Source organism: Ostrea edulis, chromosome 4, assembly GCF_947568905.1.
Source record: "Ostrea edulis chromosome 4, xbOstEdul1.1, whole genome shotgun sequence".
NCBI lineage: Eukaryota > Metazoa > Mollusca > Bivalvia > Ostreida > Ostreidae > Ostrea > Ostrea edulis.
Window position 1 is genome coordinate 60,441,513 of NC_079167.1, and position 21,738 is coordinate 60,463,250.

The 21,738-nt window shown below is 35.3% G+C and overlaps 1 protein-coding gene and 1 long non-coding RNA gene across 2 annotated transcripts; both read right to left on the bottom strand.

Annotated features, from left to right (window-relative positions):
- Positions 1-1,351: 1,351 nt before the first annotated feature.
- LOC125672008 (protein draper-like) lies at positions 1,352-11,066 on the bottom strand. The gene is made up of 7 exons (XM_056163244.1): positions 10,936-11,066; positions 8,769-8,894; positions 8,473-8,649; positions 6,091-6,300; positions 4,181-5,743; positions 2,282-2,402; positions 1,352-2,159 (listed from the first exon to the last, which is right to left on the bottom strand). The coding sequence occupies exons 1-7, from the start codon at positions 10,994-10,996 to the stop codon at positions 2,024-2,026; spliced, it is 2,394 nt and encodes a 797-aa protein (XP_056019219.1). The 5' UTR covers positions 10,997-11,066; the 3' UTR covers positions 1,352-2,023.
- A 4,075-nt stretch (positions 11,067-15,141) lies between these two features.
- On the bottom strand, positions 15,142-21,324 carry LOC125670348 (uncharacterized). The gene is made up of 3 exons (XR_008802519.1): positions 21,222-21,324; positions 16,214-16,337; positions 15,142-15,298 (listed from the first exon to the last, which is right to left on the bottom strand). It is a non-coding gene; the product is annotated as an uncharacterized LOC125670348 (long non-coding RNA).
- Between the last annotated feature and the right edge of the window lie 414 nt (positions 21,325-21,738).

Sequence of the window (21,738 nt, forward strand, 5' to 3'; positions counted from 1 at the left end):
TATGTATAAAACGTAAAGGTTTACTTTACATTCCATTGTATACTTGTAAAATAGTCTTGATGGTTACTAAGAACTTGCGGTCTATTTTAACACTTGCGTCAATAAGATAACTTCTCTTGTTTTTCTTTGTCTCGAAATGCCATCGGAAATTGCGCATGAAAAGGGGTTCCGAATAAAAATATTTAGAGATGTTTGAAATAAACGAAAATCAACAAATATATATAACACCTCACGTCAAAATAGGACACATTTAATGGTTTGGCACTTTAAATAACGCAGCTTATTAGTCCAGAAGCAACATATTTTACGATGAAGTGATAAATTATTGCAATAGATATACTCTTTTGCATTGTTTAGAGAGGGATGAGACAAAAACATTTAATAATAGGGACCTGCAATTTTCTCATCGTGATACCCTGAAATAGTTCATATTATTTCCCTGAACTTCAATTGATATAAATACATTCATTTTCAGATCACGAAGATCCCGCGTTTTATTTTTAGAAAGTTTGAATACTCAGTTATGACTTATCACACTCATAACTTCTTCCGCTAAATTCCTTATCACAATTTCGCAAACTCATATATATTTAGAACCTCGTGGCCCGAAATAGCTGCAGCAGTGTAGTTCTGCTAATAATATGGGAAATAAAAATTGTCGATTTACAGTGCAGTTTTTTTGCGCACGATTGAGATCTTATATTGCTGTACTCCTGCATCGTCGTCTCAACATTTTGATATCAAAACTTTTCTAAAATACATGTATGTTCCCACTACACCTGTGTATATCGAAAGCTTGCAGCTTTGAATAATTGTTCTTGTTGACAAAGCCATGTAATGCTACAAACTTCAAAGGCTTCATGCAAAATATCCATTCCAAAATATGTTACTTATGTGTGTCATTGCATTTAAAGTGCTTTTTATTTGGAAAAGGAAATAAACCTTTTTTAATTTTTAAACATGGAATGAATTATCAGCCACGTATACTGAAGTTAATGGAAATTGTTTGTTTGACTCAGTAAATCTAATTTCCTTATAAAACTCCAGATACACACTTATCGGAATTTATACATTGTATACTCATCATAAGGAACAACTATAATATATTTACTGTAAGGTCTGACACACACACACACACACACACACACACACACACACACAGAGAGAGAGAGAGAGAGAGAGAGAGAGAGAGAGAGAGAGTATATTCTACCACGCTTATTGCAAAGTTCAAAGAAATGGCGGTCACTATTCCGCGATATACCTTCTTACGTAATAACTAGTTATGAGAAAATTGATATCCATCTCGCTTGCACTTAGTATTTTGCTATAGTACAAAAATAAAGTATATAACTGATAATTCAATTTTTAATAATAAAAATCAATCAATATCAATCAATATATGTTGACTGAAGAACATTTGTCATTCATTAAAACTCAATCGTCTGTATTACGAGATCGATACACATGTAAACATTTTAATGTACAAACAAGTTTCCTTGGACTGTGTATTCAAATCAATTATTACAATCTGTCAACATCAAACTAAATGCTTGAAATGTCTTTTTGAATAGTTCTAGAAAAGCCCTACCACCTGACCTTTTTCGTCAGCAAAAACATGTAGGCCCAGTTCATTTGGCAAACTGTCATGACATCACAGTGACCTAATACGAAGCTTTATACATGTAGGGAAACGATCCGCTGTATATTTCTGAGCCTTAGTAGAACAGAAATAAAGGTTCTTGTTTTCGAATGTTGCAGGATAACCTCTAAGGTCGAGCAATCTTAGCGTTACCCGAGGCTTCAATATTTCAAACAACGAGACCAAGGAGGTTATCCTGTAACATACACGAAAACGTGATCATTAATTCTTTTAAAATTTGAACAGATCACGTAGATATATAGTAATGGGCCCAAAGTCTACACACTCTCTTAAACATGTTAAATGTAGCTTTTTCTTTATTTCATTTTATTTGTGACTCAGTTCGAAAACGACTGAAGACCTTGCTAACACAGTCCCGCAATTTCAGGAATCGATAGTTTGATAATCAGGTTCCCTGCTAACACATTCGTTCCCTGTAACACGTTCGTAGTCATGGTCAGCTTCCTGGCAGGCGACTCGGACAGTTTGATAGGTCATTCGAATCGTTCTTTCTCGCTCCCTGAAATGTATAGACCTTTTGAATGGAAGCCGTTTTATAATAATATTAATAAGATAGAGTGTCGGAGAGAGAGAGAGAGAGAGAGAGAGAGAGAGAGAGTCGATCAAATAAATTTTCAATACCTTTTTCGTTTCACAAAGAATGTAACCAGTGTAATTGTCAATACCAGTAACAGACCTCCAAGGACGGCGACAACGTAGACATAAGGCGTTGTTGATGACATACTCTTTGATGGTATTATTTCTAAAATTAGAATCAAAATTGTTAAAAGTAGTGAAAATGCCATCCAAATGACTCTATTCACAGTAGACAAGTCCATTACATATTCACCTGTATAATACTGTACAATAATGTCAGATTTTTGCGGTTTGAGAATAATTGACGTTCGTTGGTTGTTAATGTTTGACGTGTTGAATGGTAGTTCCTATTATCCTATTCTTAAATAATCCGCCATAACTGACGTTTTCATATGTGGGAAAATATTTAGATTGATATTTCATGTATGAAAGATTTTTGATTATTTTTTCCATTTTGATACAGACCAACTGAGTTATTTCAACTTCATCAATTATTTGGCCCTGTAATTCTAAACAAAATAATCGAAGTTCATGATTTTCGATATCCCGCAAAGAAACATTTATAAAATGCACAATTATTAAAATTATATGACTACCATTTTGTATCATGGTAGTTTGTGTATATTTTGTCGCTAAAACATTGTAACTATTCTGTAATCTGCTCACACAAACTAGTAAAATATCATATTTTTACAAACTTTTATTTAGAGCACAACCTACAATCAAACTATATACCTTTAATAATATGTTAACAAGAAAGGTGAATATAACGAAGAGTGATCAACTTCATAACAACTGAATAAGATATATACATCTTGTATTTGGTATAGTAGAAGATGTAAAAAAAAAAAAAAAAAAAAGAAAAAAAAAAAAAGAAAGAAAGCTAGCAGTAAACCTGACCTAAAGCTACAAATCTATTTAAACCACAACTTCAATAAAATGGAAGGCTGAAATATTCATATCTTGTGATTAATGATCCAAATTTTTTGGTGACCGGGTTTTTCAACAGTCTGCTGGAATTCCCATGGCCATGAATTGTACTTCTTTATTACCTGACCTGTTGTTTTTTGTTTTTGTTTTTTTTTTTGTTTTTTTTTTTTGTATTCTTATGAGGCAGATTTTATTATAAAGCTTCTACATGGGAAGAAAAAATGTCTTGTTGTAGCCTTTAACTCGACATTTAAATATAAAGATATCGACTACGTTTATCCTATTAAAATAAGCATTTTCACATTTATATGTCGATTTGATATATCCCGGTGAACTCAAAATAAAAGACACCACTTCCATATCTTTACATTTGGATATTTTATTAAAAATACATGCATGTTAACGGGAAACGAACAACTCAATTTTATGACATACGAGATAACTTTAGCTTGTCCAATCCCGAATTTCTGATCGCATTTGAGATAATTTCTAGTCGACAAGTGTCGTTAAATTTCAAAACGGAACTTAAAGTGCATTCTTTATTTTGTTTGTTACTATTTAAATATGAAAACAAAGAACATTTAAATATCATGACCAAAAATGTATGTTCTTAAAAGTAGTCCTTTAAGGTAGTACTCTACATCGTCATAATGGCTGACTTCCTTTAAAAACATGGATGAAAAAATCGATATCAGCAATATTTGTCTTTTCCTTTTCCATTCAAATACCTAGCCGAGTAGCTCAGTGTGTTTGAATACCGACTGTTGAACTGTAGGTCGCAGGTTCGAGTCCAACAGGGGTTTTAAATTTTTTTCCAGATTACCTTCTACTAAAACTGTATTTTCTGACAAAATAAAGTAAATTTGAAAATTTTCAACTTCAAAATATTGTTGTACATATCCTCCACTTTTCATCTACATCAAATTTCTCTGGTGTAGCATACCTCCTTAAAAGTATATTTCAAGAAACTGCATAAGTGCCCACTTTTGCAGTAAATCTTCATTCATTACTTACGATCAGCACAGTTTGTTCCAGAAAACCCCTCTACACAGCCCCGGAGACACCCACCAGCGATATCACACGCTGATACCAGACATGTCCCACTACAATCCATATCACAATGGATTCCGTATCGCCCCTTCGTGCATTCTGTACAGTTTCCAAACGTTTGATCACATTTCTCACAGCTATCCGATGGACAGGGGGTGTCACAATAGTCACCATAAAAAGAACCTTTACATCCATTCCAACATTTTCCATTGTTTCCACATCCATCAGCACATTTTGAATTACACTGACAAGAGCTACCTGACCAGCCTTCTCTACAGGAAGTACATGAATCTGCTGAGTCACAGGTCAGGCATTCAGAAGAACAATCGTTCTGACAGTAACTTCCATAAAATCCAGGTTTACATGCTTCACAATCATATGGACCTGAAGTACAGTTATAACAGTTTCCGTAACAATAACCAGTACAATATATTCCGAAATATCCCGGTAAACATCGTGTACAGTTGTTACCATTATAACAATGCACACAATTCTCTCTACAATCCGTGGTACATCCAAGTCCATACTTCTGATTACTACATCCAAATAAACAGCGGCCATCAATTTCACATAAATCATCAAAGCAATTCACGTTACATTTACTACCACACAGATTTCCAGTAAACGTTTGTTTGCATCGGGTACATCTCGACTTACTGTCACACGATAAACATTTCGATGGACAGCTTTGACACTTCCTGTCACTGTCTAGGTAGTGTCCTTCGGCACATCTTTCACACACAATTTCAGACGTAGACAGTGTACATTGTGAACAGTTTTCTAAACACTTTTTATCGCATTTTCCACCTAGCCATCCATTGATACAGCCACTTAAACATTCTCCATTCCTTTTACAGACGCCAGCAGAGAAACAACTCTTACTGCAGGACTGTGAACAATGTTCACCATATTTTCCAGCAATGCACTCATGACACTGACCGTTGATTCTATCACAGGACCTTTTCCCGCCACACGTTTCTGGACAAATACGCTCACATCGTTGACCATACCTTCCGTCTACACAATAAATACATGGGTCATTTGTATCACAGGTTATACATTGACTGTCACAAGGTTGTTGACAATCCGAGCCTTTGTATCCGTCTTTACATCCCACAGAACAGAGTCCAAATTTCTTATCACATTCATCATTCCTGCAACCTTCTGGACAGGGTTTATTACAACTCGGTCCATAGAAACCACGCCAACATTGTTTACATCCATTGACATTGTTGCAAAAACCTGCTTGACAATTCACACATTTCAAACTACAGTTTTTCCCATAAGTACCTAATGTACATTTTTCACAGTTAGTTACATTGTAGCCATCATGACAATCTGTGCACCCTTTATATCTGTCACAGGAACCACTTTCACAATCAGAGGGACACTCTACGTCACACCTGTCTCCATACCAACCACTTTTACAGCCTTTTATGCAATCTCCTGAGAATCCGTCACATTTACTGTTTAAACAGTTGACGCACTTCTTGTCACACAAGTATCCGTATGTACCTTTGCTGCATTCTATAGAACAATAATACGTTTATTTATTTATGAAGCTAGACAAAATGTAAAACAAAAACAAATGAAATCAACAAATAATACCACTTATTATCCCATGTTGTATAAGTTTAGGTTTAGAAGAATAGCTGAAAGCCAGTAAGTCGTTTGTATTAAACTTATCAGGGAAGATCTTTTTGGTAAGATATACATAGTTAAATGAAAGTATGTCGCCGAATTTCAATGGAAAGACTTAATTTCCCCCAGAATTCCTGTATCTTTCTTTTAGCATGCCAAGATTCAGGAAAATTGTCATGATAATTAGTCACTCGGAGGGATTTATTAAGGTGAGGATAATATAGAATACTTACGGAATACTTTGATATCAAACAAGGTCAAGCGTCCTCTAGTTGTTTCCCTGCAAACAACAACTTGATCACCGGTAATTACTTGGTCATTTCTACATGTAATGTTCCAATCTAATCGCTGACGTCTTTTAATCATTATTCCAGCACACAAAGATCGTGTATTAAGATTCTCATTTGACGAATTCTTTACGTATACAGAGTAACGTCCAATTCCTAAAAAAAAAAAAGATTTGTTTTAAGCAAGGCAACGTTTGCCTATCCATCCGTCTATCATTTTTAAAGCTGAATAATTACTTTGTAACTACATGTATTTTAGCGTTAGACTTCGTATATGGTATGTATACTCTCAGGGGAACGGCACACCCTTTCCAACTCATGTATTGTTTTTATCGTACAGAATTATTACGTTTTTCATTATATATGTTTTGTATAAGTAATTAGTAAATAATATATATTTGTCATACAAATGCCTATTATATGATTTTCTAATACTCCATAAAAAGGGGATATTTATCCATTTTTGACACTCTCTGAAATATTATCCGATACACCTTTATAAATCAAAGTTTAAGTTAGCTGCAGATATGTAGCTCTCTGGGAAAATATCGGGACAGAGTAGAGAACTACAGATCCACCCTTAATAAAAACCTTCGATATTCGGCGCAAAAACAAAAGGCGCACGGTTGAGGCCATATATTGCTGCATTCTTGCATCGCCGTTTCATAAATGTGATATAAAAAGTTTCTGACATATTTCCCCAGTATACTTACATGTATATACATGTATGTCCGAACATACCTTCAAACATTGCGAACGAAAACTCAAAGCTCCAAATTATTCCGTTCATCAACGTAACCATTTTAGGTAGCCAGGCAAATCGAACCCCATTCATCTTTGTGTCTATTAATGATATCAGTTTCGAGGTATGTATTCGACCTTCATTTATCATAAACACAAATAATTAGTGTAAAATTAAAATATATAGTTTCTATAGATGTAAAAGTATCTCTTGAGTATTGAAAAGTAATCCGGGTATGTAATGGAAGCCTAGCCTGGTCCTCGCACCCACCACTAATAGCGAAGGGTACATAATGAAAGCTATGGAATAAATTCAATATTCAAACCAATCTAAACCATTATTTTTTGTAACGCACTGGAATGATTTCATCGAAAATATTTAACTAATATTATTTGTGGAGATAGTTTCTTTACATGAGCCATTATTGTTTTATGAATAGTACGAATACTGAAATGAACGGGGTTCGATTTTACTGGCTACCCAAAATGGCTACGTAAAAAAAAAAACGAAATTTTTTGAAGCTATGCTTTTTCTGGTCGCATGGCGCTCTGATGGATGTTTGAAGGTATGTTTGGACACAGGTAAAGTCGGAAAATATACTAGATAACTTCTGATAGTTTAATTCTAATCGAACTACTGGTAACTTATTATTTATGTTAAGATTAAATAATCTTTTAGTTCAATTCAAACTTCCCATACGTATGTAGTAATATTCCATTATCACCTGCATATGGTGTTTATGTCTATCAACTGATTCGATAAGCAAGAGCTTGTTCTGCGTATGATAAGTTTTTTAGTCGAGGCAGGTTACTGAAAAACAAGTTAAAGTTACAGGGGTTTCTGGTATGTCCAGAAGTCCGTGTTTGCCTAACACTTAATTTTGTATTACTTATAGGAATTATAATATTGATCACCGTTCGTTATCTTCACCTTTTGCTACTTCGCTCACAAACTGATTCATTCATTCTTTAATAATGCTATTAAACATGTAGTTAATTCCTGCACGAAAAGAGGGAAAACATAAACAACAAACAAACAAAACCAAAAGAATAAGTAAAAATGTTGGTAAGAATTAATCAGTCATAAACATTACTCCCACTGGCCTATTGTTTATCAAAGCTTTACCATTTAAGTTTTTGGATTGAATGTGCAGATAAATGTATTTTTGTTTTGGAGATACAGGTGGAAGGTCTTGGAAGTGTAGTCATATTCGTTGTTTATCTCCCTCATATTACTTGGTGACTCAGACTGCATGAATCTTTTCAGTCGTAATAGAAAATGATTGCCTTAAAACTTTTTGAATTTATTTCTTAACGAAGCTTTGATAAACAAGGGAAAAAGAAAACAATACATGTTCGAGTAAATTTTAATTGAGCAAGCGAAGATAACGAACAAAATTCATTATATTTAGCACTGAACAAATGAAATTCAAGGGAGTCTATCAATAAGGGTATTGATTGAATGACTGTTTTGAGGACATAATCACGTGAAGGGATCTCAAACAACACAACTTGCTTTAATTTAATGTCTTCTATGATATTGTTCACTTGTTCGTTATATTCACTTGTTCGTATATATCTCCTCACCTGCTAAAAGTGTTATATAAATGTATTTTACTCTTTGGATTTTATCCAAATTCACTTCTATCCAAGGATTTTTCTCAGGTTCAGTCCTAAAGTATGTTGAGTGTTTTTCATCTACTGCATTGATCGAGTTCGTTACTGTGGAAATATGGTTAGTTTTCTGATTATAAGCTATATTCCCTGAAAACAAAAGTAATAAAGTTAATATTACTCATGATAAAATGCCAAAATTAATTATCTTTTTTCATCTATTATTGCAATATTTGTGTTGGTTTTAGTAAGGATTCTATTCAACATACTTCTTTGACATTGATTGGTAGTTGAGCCACTCCAGCCTTCTCTATTACACGAGGTACAATAAAATCCGAGGCAGTTTGAACAACAATTGCAGTGACATTCACAAGTTTTGTCGTCATAACACTGTGCTGTAATATATAATAATGATCAAAGTAATAATAATCCGAGTGTAACCATTATAAAAAGGTTAATTTATCAGCAATATGGTAATTGCAAGGTGAAAGGAAAGGTGAAGTAACGATTTTATAATTGATAATTGGTTACATATGTATGTAGTGTTTTACATACATGTGAAAAGTAAATATAACAAACAGTATACAATCTCATAACTTCTATAAAGAATATGAAATAAAGAGTTGCGCAAACACGGACCCTGGACATACCAAAGGTGGGATCAGGTGCCTAGGAGGAGTAAACATCCCCTGTCAACCGGTCACACCCGCCATGAACCCTATGTCGTGATCAGGTAAACATAGTAATTCGTAGTGAGAGTCAGTGTACCATGAACGATCTAACAATCAGTATGAAACATGTCAGACAGCATTTAACCCAATGATAGGTTATATTGGCAGACTAGATTATTATAACGACCATATAATTTGCGAAATGCTGACTTTAAACAAGACTGTTGAAACCCCTGTAACTTCAAATTGTTTGTCAGTAGCCTCCCTCGATTTAAAGACTGATCATACACAGAACAAGCTCTTGTGTATTTAATCAATTGAGAGATATAAATACCATATGCAGGTGATAATAGAATATTGCTACACTGTACATAAATATGGGAAGATGACGATAGAGAAGCTGAAATTATCCCGTTTGTCATAAAGTTGAATTGTTAGTTTGCCGTTATTATTCATTTTCAATCAAATATCTAATTACGAAGCAGATATGGAGGACTCCGTGGTGTCTCTTTCTCGAGTTCACAGGGATATATCGAATGAACATACGAATGAAAATGATTATTGTTAATAGATAAAACTTCGTCGATGCATCTAAATGTCGAATCGAAGGCCACAGCAAGATATTTGTTTTTCCTCATGTAGACGCTTTTGAAGAAACTCTACTTTATAAGAATGTATAACAGTACAGCTAACAAAGGAGCAGAATTCGTGTCCATGGGATTCCCAACAGACTGTTGGAACACCTGATCACCAAAGACTAAGAAGATATTATCAATGAGCATATTCTTTATTTCAACTTCAGAGAACTTGTGCGTGGAATCAGAGAGGTGTTAAAAAAGTAATTTTTGGATGAATGATCACTAGATAGGAATATTTCCTATTTCTATTTTTGTCTATGACGTCAAAGAGTCCTGTTTTTAATTCATCGTGAGGAATGGTTGTGTGAAGTGTTGAAAAGTCAAACGTTTTGATGTTGTTTATTTGAGAAAAGTATTGCTATTTCAAATTTACCAAAGGTTCTTTAGAATTTTTTAAGAATCCACATTTGATTTGTAATTATGGCATATGTTGTAACACAGTACGTTTGAGGTTTCTCCTTCATAGCTGTTGATATTTTCGTGGGGAGCAAAACAGGGACTTGGTAGAACATTTACTCGATCCAGCAATGTATCTCTCTTTGTAAGGGTTTTTGTGAAGTTTAGGAATCCAGTATAGACACGGTAACTCATATTCATCGATCTCATTGATTGGGATATTAAATTTGTCTAAAACTGAAGCATGGTTTTGAAGAATTTCATCTTTTGAAAGGGCAGTTGGATTGTTAAGCCGTTCTTGGCACACTGATTTTGACTGCGGATAACTCCGTTTACCTGATCAGGATATAGGGCTCACGGCGGGTGTGACCGGTCAACAGGGGATGCTTACTCCTCCTAGGCACCTGATCCCACCTCTGGTGTGACCAGGGGTCCGTGTTTGCCCAACTATCTATTTTGTATTGCTTGTAGGAGTTATGAGATTGATCACTGCTCGTTATCTTCATCTTGCATGGAATAAATGCCAAGTTTGTTTAATATACAGTTGTAATAATTAGCCTTACAAACAAAGACAATGTTGTTACAAGCTTTGTCAGCTGAAACCAAAACATATTCCTTATGTAACCTATCTAATTCTTTGATCACTTACATGTATATCATGCAGGTTTTTGCAAATTACACGGCATCACTTTTTTATTTATACAGGTTAATAATGAGATACGTGTACTTACAATAAGAAGTTTCCAAAGTAAGATAGAATATAAGGCACATATATACCCAACGTCTGTACATTGTGGATGAGAACCAAGGAGTCAATATTATCTCTTACAAAAAGGTTTCCTTCCTTGTTGGAGAACATTCACGTGTACGGGATATACAATGATCTCTTGACTCTTCTTGTACAAAGTCACACTAGAACGCTGCCCATATTCAAATAATTCTCTCATCTATTATACGCGTGTGCTAGACTGAGGAGTGTTTTCCTCGACACAGTACATATTCAGACTACGTGTGATGTCACTAAAAGTTCATCAATGTATTCTGATATTTTAATGCTACATGTAGATCAATTAAAATATATGTCCATGTGATTTAAGGATAAAGAGGGCTTGTATTCCAATCCAGTCTATTCAGTGGCGATTCCGACTTTGGTGAAGTCTTAGCGGGTTACCACAAAGCATTCCTCCACCCCAACAAAACAGCGATATTGCTAACATAAGTATTCTGAGATTATTGCGTTCAATAAATAATCCACTACCGGTCGCAAAAATTATCGGACCGATACAATATTCAAAGTTCTTTATGTAGGTTGTGATAAAATGGGGAACCAGGATAGGAATGGTTGGAAATCAACTACTATCTGCAACATGTTATGGGAAAGCAATATACCAAATATGAAATGAATATCTGTAAACACAACAAAATAAATCCGGAAAACGGATAATTCATGCTATTTTTCTAAGCCTAAGACCTTAATTTAGTGAATAATCTACTGACCGAACTTGATATGTAACTTGTTATATCAAATCAATGTACTAAATATAAAATAAATATCTGTAAAAACAATGATTTATGCAATTTCTCTTATCCCAAGGTACTTGTTTTCGTAAAGCAATGTACCAAATATGAAATAAATATCTGCAAGAACAAAGAAAAGTGCGGAAAATTGATTAACGGACAGGCGGACGGACAGAGTGCAAACTTAACGTCCCCTTCGACTTCCTCGGCAGGGGACTAAATATGATATGTATGTAACAACCCATATGTACTGCGCACAGGCTAGGGAATCTAATTGTCACAACGTCACCAGCAAACACTCAGAATACAACTAAGAACAAGGAAGCAATTGCTATCAAAACATCAAACTATTTAAACAAGAAGTTAAAAGTTCTCACACAGCACAAACATATAAGTCATCCTTTATGATGCTGTATTTAACTGCCCTATTATTTTTTTATGGAGCGTGATCTTTGTTATTTTGAAGACTTGCATAAGTTTGTCTACTATATTTGAACATATTTCATTGTAACTGAATTGGTGGTCTAGAGGTACATATAGAGCGCTCGCCCCGCATGCCAAAGGTCGGGGTTCAAATACCGGTCGCGATAGACCTAAGTCGTTAAAACAAAAAGTAACAGTTCTATAGCCAATTGCCTGGTATCAGGTGTGAATGTTATGGGTCCTCGGAAATGACCTTAAAAACGGATGGATGTCCCGTGTCACCGTAGGTATGGCACGCTATGGAACCATCCGGGTAGCGCTCTATCTTCTTACCGCTGCGACCGGAGTTCGATCCCCGTGATCGGCAGTGGTTGTATGTGAGAGGGTATGGCGGTCGCCCGCTCGGACACGTGGGTTTCCTCCGGGTACACCGGTTTCCTCCTACGTAGATGATCCCCTAGCGCAAACATCCGTGCATCAAAAGACCCCATTGGAAATAAGCTTTCGAGCTTTCATGGGTTATCCTTGGCATTTATGTATGTATGTTTGCATGTATGTATATACCGAATAAACATTTATTTATTTTATTTATCACTGCTCAATGGCCAAAAGCGGCGAGCAAAGGCTTAAATTTGAAGTCCTTCACCGGTTTTGGTGACGTCTCCATATGAGTGAAAAAATCTCGAGAGACACGTTAAACAAGATAAAATCAATCATACAAAGGGATTGAGCACAAGTTCTTAAAACTTAGAACGCTCTTTCACACACACACACACACACATACACACACACACACACACACACACACACACACACACACACACACACATATGTGGAGTCATTGTAAATAATCTAGTGAATGTTGATTGCTAAAAGAAAAAACAGTAATACATGTAACAGATACAACATTTAGTAAACAAAAGATTTTTGCATGCATCAAATCACTTGGTACACCCCTAGTCAAAGCTTCATGGTTGGTTAACCCTACCATTGTATTCATATTAAACCAATTATCAATGGAAGGTAGTAATCAAGGACAGGATGGCATGCCCTTGAACATGGTCTTTCCACTTATTTAGAAAACAGTGAATACACCCCCACCCCCACCCCCCCCCCACACACACACAAGGATTAGCAAATGTTTTAGGGGCGGGGTGTCTTCTTACAGGGAATTAATTTCGTACCAGAAATCACTTCTGGTGGTCCCTAAAACCGGCAAAGCTTAATTTAAAAACAAATCTATGGCATCTAAAAGCAATCTTTGTCCGTTTATACAGACTGTTAAACTGCAAATCAGTATTTGAAAGAGATTAATTTCAGTCTACCTAACATTCATTGACAGATCTAGAGGGGGTTGCAAGGGCTGCAACCCCCCTGGATTTTGAAGTGAAAGAGAGAGTGAGTTTATTTATGTGGGAAAATGACTTGCAATCGCCTATATGTACGTCTCTCCGACACGAGGTCAGCGCTTGGAGACGGAATTGGTCAGTCGTAGATTCTGTTGATGTCAGTTGGGACGTTTGTCGGAACTCAACAGAGGCATCTTCCAACCTGCAGAAATTATAATTCGTCATCGGCTGCACCTTACCCGTTACCAATTGCAAACAGAAAGGTCCTTTCCATTTCAACGACGTACAATGGGCAAAGAGAGCCTTTATGGAGTGACATTAATGAATGTTTTCCCGCAATATCAAACTAGACATTAATTATCTAACAAAAATATTCATTCACATGCATCCGAAATGAATCAATTGAAGGGCTGCAAAATTTAGACCTATGCTCGGCACTTACCGCCTTTGAGCAGGGAAGGATCTTTATCGTGACACACCTGCTGTGACACGGAACCTAGATTTTTGCGGTTTCATCCGAAGGGTCGCACAATTTAGTCGCCTCTTACATGTACGACTAGCAAGGGGTACCGAGGACCTATTTTAATCCGGATCCCCACGGTCTTCCATTTTAAAGAAAGTTGACCAGGCCTATAGTTCGAAACCATTCCCTGCTACTTAACACCTCTGTCAATACATAATTTGTACGCAATGTTGATTTTTTGTTCCATTATATTAAATAGCAATGTCGATATACACATTGCTAGATTTCGTTTTATCGTCTTTGGGCTTGATCAACCCGATGTATTAATAAAGATGACCAGTGGCTCAGATACCTTTTAATACGTCCAAGGGCCGTATCGCATGATACAAACATTATGCAGTATTTCAATACATAGTACCATTGAAAATGTCCCCGTTATGCTTGGGGTCAATGCTGAATATGGTAACAAAATCAAGTAGCACAATACACATTTTCTATGACCAATTCCGGTGATTAGATATTAAATATATCCAAATATATGATAGGAAAACAGCAAGTACAAATTACTCAAAGATACACGCATGCAGCAATTGTTTTATGTTTCTTGACATATCATAACAAATGCATGCGCACGGTTGAGGCCTCATATTGTTGTAATATGTTAGGAATTTTTTGATATTATATTCATGAGACGGCAATACAAGAAGACATTGATATGAGGCATCAACCGTGTGCATTTTTGTGCGTTGTAAATCGAAGGTTTTAATATGGGGGTGGATCTGTACCTTTCTGATCTGTCCAACATTTTCTCTGAGACCTACAGTTCTGCAGCTAGACATATTATGAATGGACTTGGTCAACATATTAGTGCATACATTTACATACAGTATTATGTAGATTTTAGCACTTTGCTACATGTATCCTAATAAAACTGTATATTTCGTTACTCCTTTCAACCTGTTTAATGGTATGGATGGAAGGATGTTCTTATGTCCATGATGCCTAGTATGCAAGAAAGCTAAATGCAATTTCTTGAAAAAAATCTATTAGTACGAATTGTTTGTAAAAGTGTAATTGCAGCCTATCAACAATTTGTTTTGTGTACAACCTATCACATGTAAATCAAACAAATTACATGTACAAATCCGTTGTGCGATTTTTTCTCTGTAGATAAAATATAAAGATGAGTTTGCGATTTTTTTTATTTGTAGGCAAAACAAAAATTACATATACGAATCATTTGTGTAAGTTTCTCTCTGTAGACAATCGTAACTATGACCCAATTCCTCTGAGACAAAACTTTGGTTTTGATAGGTTACTGCAAGAGTTGCATCTCTTTTCCTGAAAGAAAATTGATAATATATATTACATCTTGAAACAAACAAACACAAGAAGCATAAGAACAACAACATCCATTGTTATGGCAAGTAACACTTAAGGGGAGAACGATGTTAGTAAATTCCTTGGTACTACACAGTACAATACAGTTTTAACATGTTTATATGATGATTTAGCTCATCATCGCTCAATGTTTCTTTATCATTGTAAACTGACTACTCCATAGGCCTTCCAATTTAAAGAATCGCCCGACACTTCAGTGATCGTGATATAAAGGATTGGTTGCTTCCAAAACTTATGTTGGTTGGTTGCATATTGTTTAATGTCCCGTCCGAGAATTTTTCACTCACGAGGAGACGTTACCATTGCCGGTGTAGGGCATCTAAGCATTCTTTGAAATCTTGGGATTGCCTGGATTTGAGTGATATATAATTACCTCTGCACCAAAACAATTAGATAAGTTCTAGTACAGAACCTTGCTTTACAAAATATTACAAAGTGTGTAAAGGATTAACTAGTGAAATAGAAATCTATTTAAATTAATTTACCCACATACCGCTGTAAAATGACTGAAATAATGCAGAGAGGGCGTAAAACCATAAACAATCAATCTTGAAATATTTTTAATATGAAGAAAGTGTTTTATTCCTTTTCAATTTTTTTTTTCTTTTTCTATCGCTATTTATTTATTTTCCCTTTTCAGACATTTGTCCTAGAAATGTAAAATACATGTCCCATCTGCTCCATATAATAAAACGACACTCCTGAACTACATGTACCTTCTGGTTATTCGCTCAATATACACATGTCCATCTAACAGTATATGACATATTCAAAATATTTCTGTTCATTTGATGCATAGTAAGTTTTGCTACATTGAAAATTAATAGATAATCAGAATCTCAATATGCTCCGTACCTTTTCTCCTTAATTCGAGACCACATCAAAATGATCATAAATATGAGGAGTCCAAGTGAAAGGATTGCTATGGCAACAATAACAGCGACCAAAGAATATGGAAACATCCGCGTCTATGCTTCGTCTGAAGTTAATATTATAATACATTTTGTACAGATAAGCATAATAAGTAGCATTTGAATCAATTCAGGACTACTCGTTTCTGAATTGAAAATAACTAATTAAATATAAATACTAACAGGTGACCCATTGGTCACAAAAGTCCATTAATGATGACCTTAAGCTGGTTATGCAAGGTTTTCGATATATTCTAATCAGCAAAATTTTAAACCCTTGTTTTAAACCTCTCTTATACTAGAAGTCATTCTTTAATTTCTAATTCTAAAATACATTAGATATGTTGTTTTGACAAAGACACATCCTTAAGGATCTTAAATGGAAATATTCCTATAAGTCCCGTAAAAATTATACCCCGTTAAGGTCACACCCATACTTCGGGGACTGAACTTTGGAAATAAATATTGAATGTACAAGAATGTGATACCAGGATCCTTCCATAGTACACCCTTGTGGTTTTTTTTAACAATTCTGATATATTTTACCTGTACATGTATATTCCTTTGTAAACCTTAAAACCGATATTATGGCGCAATTCTGGCATTAAGGGTCTTCAAACTTGCAAATGTTGGCTGTTTTGATTTAGTGGTTCTTGAGGAGTTTTCTTTATACATACTGTCCTATTTTCCCCAATTTCTATCTTTCCTTGGAAGTGGATACATGTAGGGCCCTTTATTTTAGCATTGCCCTGTATTGACGCCCTTTGGCCTCGATACAGCACTCACCAAGATCAGTGACATTTTCACGTATAACGTTTGTTTCTCACTAACCCCAACCCCTCCACTATGAACCAAGAGAATAATCATTGTCTGGAATTTAAACTAAAAAGTGTATTTACGATTCTTTGTTGAAGATTATCATTAGATAATTTTTTCTCTGAATATATATTTCTTTGTAAAACTTTTCACCACCACCCTTGACTCATGGGTGATGATGTAAACAATCTTAAAGTTACACTACATGATGCTTGCATGTTAATTTAATATATTTAACATATTTCCGTGTACAAAAAAGGTATTTACAATGTGGACCCTATTAATGAACAAACATGAATGTAATCTACGATAGGATTCTCGCATAATAATTTGAAAAATTGAAACCCTGTGGGTCTTGAAAGAATTTTCAAATAATTTTACAAGGCAATCCAATATAAAACTTTAACTTCATATCATTTTGTTCCCGATGTACTAAACAAACTCTGTTCTACAATACACTAGGATCCTCGCAACTAAATTTGACAAATTGTACCGTTGTGGTTCCTAAGTAGTATTTTGAAGAATTTTCCGATTTAATTGCATACAATACATTGAACCCCTGATGTATCCCTGCCAGTTTCGGGGCCGACGACTTGAACAAAACTAAATATTCGATACATTAGAAATCGTTCATAAGGGCTATGGCTTTTCTAGTTTAGAAATAATACTTAACAATAAGATTTTCTAAACACTTGAATCCCCTTTACTAATGGATGTTTTGTGATAATCTAGGTTGAAGTGGGCCCGGCACTCTAGAAAAGAAGCCAAAAATGTGAAAAGTGTACAGAAACAAACAACGAAAAACCTTGACCAGAAAAGCTCGCTTCAGATTTAATCTTGCTTAGAAACCATAATCAAATGGTCACTAGGTCAGGTGATCTAAAACCCTTACAGACGACAGACATACTACGGAAAACTTAGAAATGAGAAAACATTTTCAATAAAGTACTCAATATCAGTGCATGACATACGTGTTTGAGATTTATTCAGGTTTCATTTGTCTTCCATCTGAAAACGAGTGCAACTCATTTAGTCGCCACCAACATACTTTCTCTTCTGAAACAACAAAAACTTGGCCCTACGAATATATGCGATTCCACAGTAATTATGACAGCATAGCTTACGTCTCTGGTATTCATTGTTCACCTATTTATATAATAATTACAGTAATCATTGCCTGTTACACAATCGCTACGACAGATACAGTTGTGGATTTCCAAACACTGAGCTAAGACATTTATCAAAATCAATGATTTTTCTCTGTTTCTATGCTGCTTCATAATGAAATCCTCTGACAGCATTTATACAGAAAGGAGAAGATAACAAACGAGAGGGACGTTAAACAATATACAATCAATCAACAAACAATGATCAATCTCATAACTCCTATAAGAAATACAAATAAGAAAGTTGGGAAATCACAGACCCCTGGATATGCCAGAGGCATTTAAAAACCTGAATAAAATTAGTTTCCAAGACGATCTGGACAAAGTTGACTGGGAGTCTCTTTATGAAATATCGGACATGGAGTCGATTTGGAAGTGTTTATCACTCCAATTTTTGGAAGTGGTGGATAAACACATTCCACTAAAGAAAAGAAAGCATAGTCTTCCAGACATTGCCATTAGTATTTCTATAAACTGGCGATGCACAACGATGTCGATTATGCTGAGAGTCTATACCAGGTATAAATAAATTGGGTCACTAGTAGGGTCAGGCAAGGAAAAACATCTTTGTTGTAGACGCCATTTTCCAAGTTGAGCATGTGGGACAAACTTAAAATATTCTTGTCATCAAAGAAAACTTTCAAAATACTGAACTTTTCGAGAATACAGTGATATCAAAGCGTTGTTTCTATAACTATTATTGTAAAATTGATCAACATCTTGGATTGATTGATGTTTTCCGCCACACTCAACAATTTTTCAGTTATATGGTGGCGCCCAGTTGTTTATTGGTGGAAGAGAGAACCCAGATACAATGTACCTAGGAAGAGACCACCGACCTTCCGAAAGTAAATTGGGAAACTTTCTCACTTACCGACGCGAGCGGTATTCGAACCCGCGCTGACAGAGGTGAGATGCCGTGTGATTTTGAGCGCGATGCTCTAACCACTCGGCCACGGAGGCACAACTCTTTGCCCTCTATTCAACACAAAAATGCTGGACCAATCATTTACGATATCGGGTCTTTCAGAATAGCTTGTCCAAAATAAAACATAATGTCTGTATCTAAAGGTGAAGATAACAAACAGTGATCAGCATCATAACTCCTATAAAGGTGAAGATAACGAACAGTGATCAATCTCACAACTCCTATAAAGGTGAAGATAACGAACAGTGATCAATCTCATAACTCCTATAAAGGTGAAGATAACGAACAGTGATCAATCTCACAACTCCTATAAAGGTGAAGATAACGAACAGTGATCAATCTCATAACTCCTATAAAGGTGAAGATAACAAACAGTGATCAATCTCACAACTCCTATAAAGGTGAAGATAACGAACAGTGATCAATCTCACAACTCCTATAAAGGTGAAGATAACGAACAGTGATCAATCTCATAACTCCTATAAAGGTGAAGATAACGAACAGTGAGCAACATCATAACTCCTATAAAGGTGAAGATAACAAACAGTGATCAGCATCATAACTCCTATAAAGGTGAAGATAACGAACAGTGATCAATCTCATAACTCCTATAAAGGTGAAGATAACGAACAGTGATCAACATCATAACTCCTATAAAGGTGAAGATAACGAACAGTGATCAATCTCATAACTCCTATAAGGAATACAAAATAGAACTGGGAAACACCGACCCCTGGATTTACCAGACGTGGGATGAAGTGCCTAGGAGGAGTAAGCATCCCCTATCGACCGGTCACACCCGCCGTGAGCCCCATATCTTACAGCTCATCTAGAAAAATGTACTTCACGTGATACTTATATACTTTGATACACCAGAATATGATATTATGTGTAAGACTAAGATCTCTGACGACTAAATGAAGAGATCATTCTCATAAATCATCTAAAGAATGAGATACAATTAATGTGCTATTATACCAAGCACCAACTCAGATAACACAAAGGTGGCCGATCATATTCTAAAGTAACATAAAAACAAAAAACATGCGTGACTTATTGTCCCATAGAATTTCCAAAAGTGAAGCATGTTGGTGTGCAATGGATGCATCTTTCAAAACCTGACTGGATGGGTTTCAGATCTTTAAAAAGTCGTTAATTTTTACGTGAATCATAAATCAGTGATGATTGTAAATAATAACTTTTATGTGACGTGCGAGGTATTTGTCTCTCACTTTACCCTGACCTGTTGTTATGTCTAGGTGGAGTAATGGCTGTTTTTTTGTTGTTGTTTTTTTATCTAATTTTACCCTTCTCCTTACTTGCTGTATCCAATCAAATGTAACATATTCGTCACGTGGTCATTGTCTGTTTGTTTACTATGTACCAGGAGCCACGCTAGTTCAGAGCAGCAATTCTTGTACCCACCGTCCACCCCTTCTACCTCCATGTACTGTATATCTTTTTAGCCATTTACGAAATAACTGACATTGCCTTGATTTCTTGTTGCTACCCACCCTTTTTTGTGGCCAGGCAATATTTTTATGCTAGTCTTTTTACATATGTGTACGCAATAGGGGGTCATCTTGTTAGACCCCCTATCGGATGTTTTTATTTTGTGTATATATGTTCTCTTTCTCAATGTTAATGATCTTAATTTTTACTTGGTTTTAATGACCCCCTGTACTGTATATACTTTTCGTCATTTACTAAATAAATGACATTTTCTATTCTCAAACTTGTTCTGTTTTGCCTGCTTTGAGCAAAAAACGAGTGCAGTCCACTTGGCTAGTGCTTTTGAGCTAAGGATCATAAATAAAATATCGGTATTTATTTTTGCATCCTTTAAACGCACCACATAGATGCTACTTACCAAATTTGGCAAAATTTGTCCCAATAGTTTAGAAGAAATTGCAAATGTTCATATGGTAGTATATGAAGGACAAAACAGGTGACAATAGGTCACACCAACACATTGAGGTGAGCTATGTAATATCCAATAAAGTATGAAAATCTTAAAAATGCGTGAATCAAAAAATACTTACAATATTTCAAAAGATTCACAACATCGTCATTCTGATGCGTGTATATGTCTTATGTATGAAACGTTGGCAAAACCTACAATGTTTTTAATTGATCATCACGTTTTATTTTTCTTCCTCCTTTAGTTACAATATTATTACGCAGTTTTTAAGTTATATGATTATCATAATTTCTTTATTTTCATCATTTAAGTACAAAATAAATTTTCTTACAAAAATCGTAATAAGTTTAAGTACTACGTCTTAGTATTGTAACGCAAGAAAGAAGAAAAATATTTAAGATCGGACGTGCTGACAACCATGCAATATGCACCACCGTGTTGCAGGAGTCTTACATGTAGGTACTACGTCTTATCCCAACCACAAAACTTATGTATCTCTGAATCACTTTCGTAAATGTTTGCTCACTTCTGAAAGTGCTGGTCTGTATGAATATCTGAAGCATTTCAGAAGAGTTCAAAATGACTGCACCCCTCTGTAAATGCATCAGCTGCTTCATATCACGAATCGGGTTATCAAC

Excerpts from the sequence above, each read along its gene's own strand:
- LOC125672008 (XM_056163244.1), bottom strand. The coding sequence starts at position 10,996 with ATGTACAGACGTTGGGTATATATGTGCCTTATATTCTATCTTACTTTG. Across the intron at positions 8,650-8,768 it reads TACCAATCAATGTCAAAGAA|GGAATATAGCTTATAATCAG; the intron begins GTATGTTGAATA and ends TTTTGTTTTCAG. Across the intron at positions 2,160-2,281 it reads TTCTTTGTGAAACGAAAAAG|GGAGCGAGAAAGAACGATTC; the intron begins GTATTGAAAATT and ends TATACATTTCAG.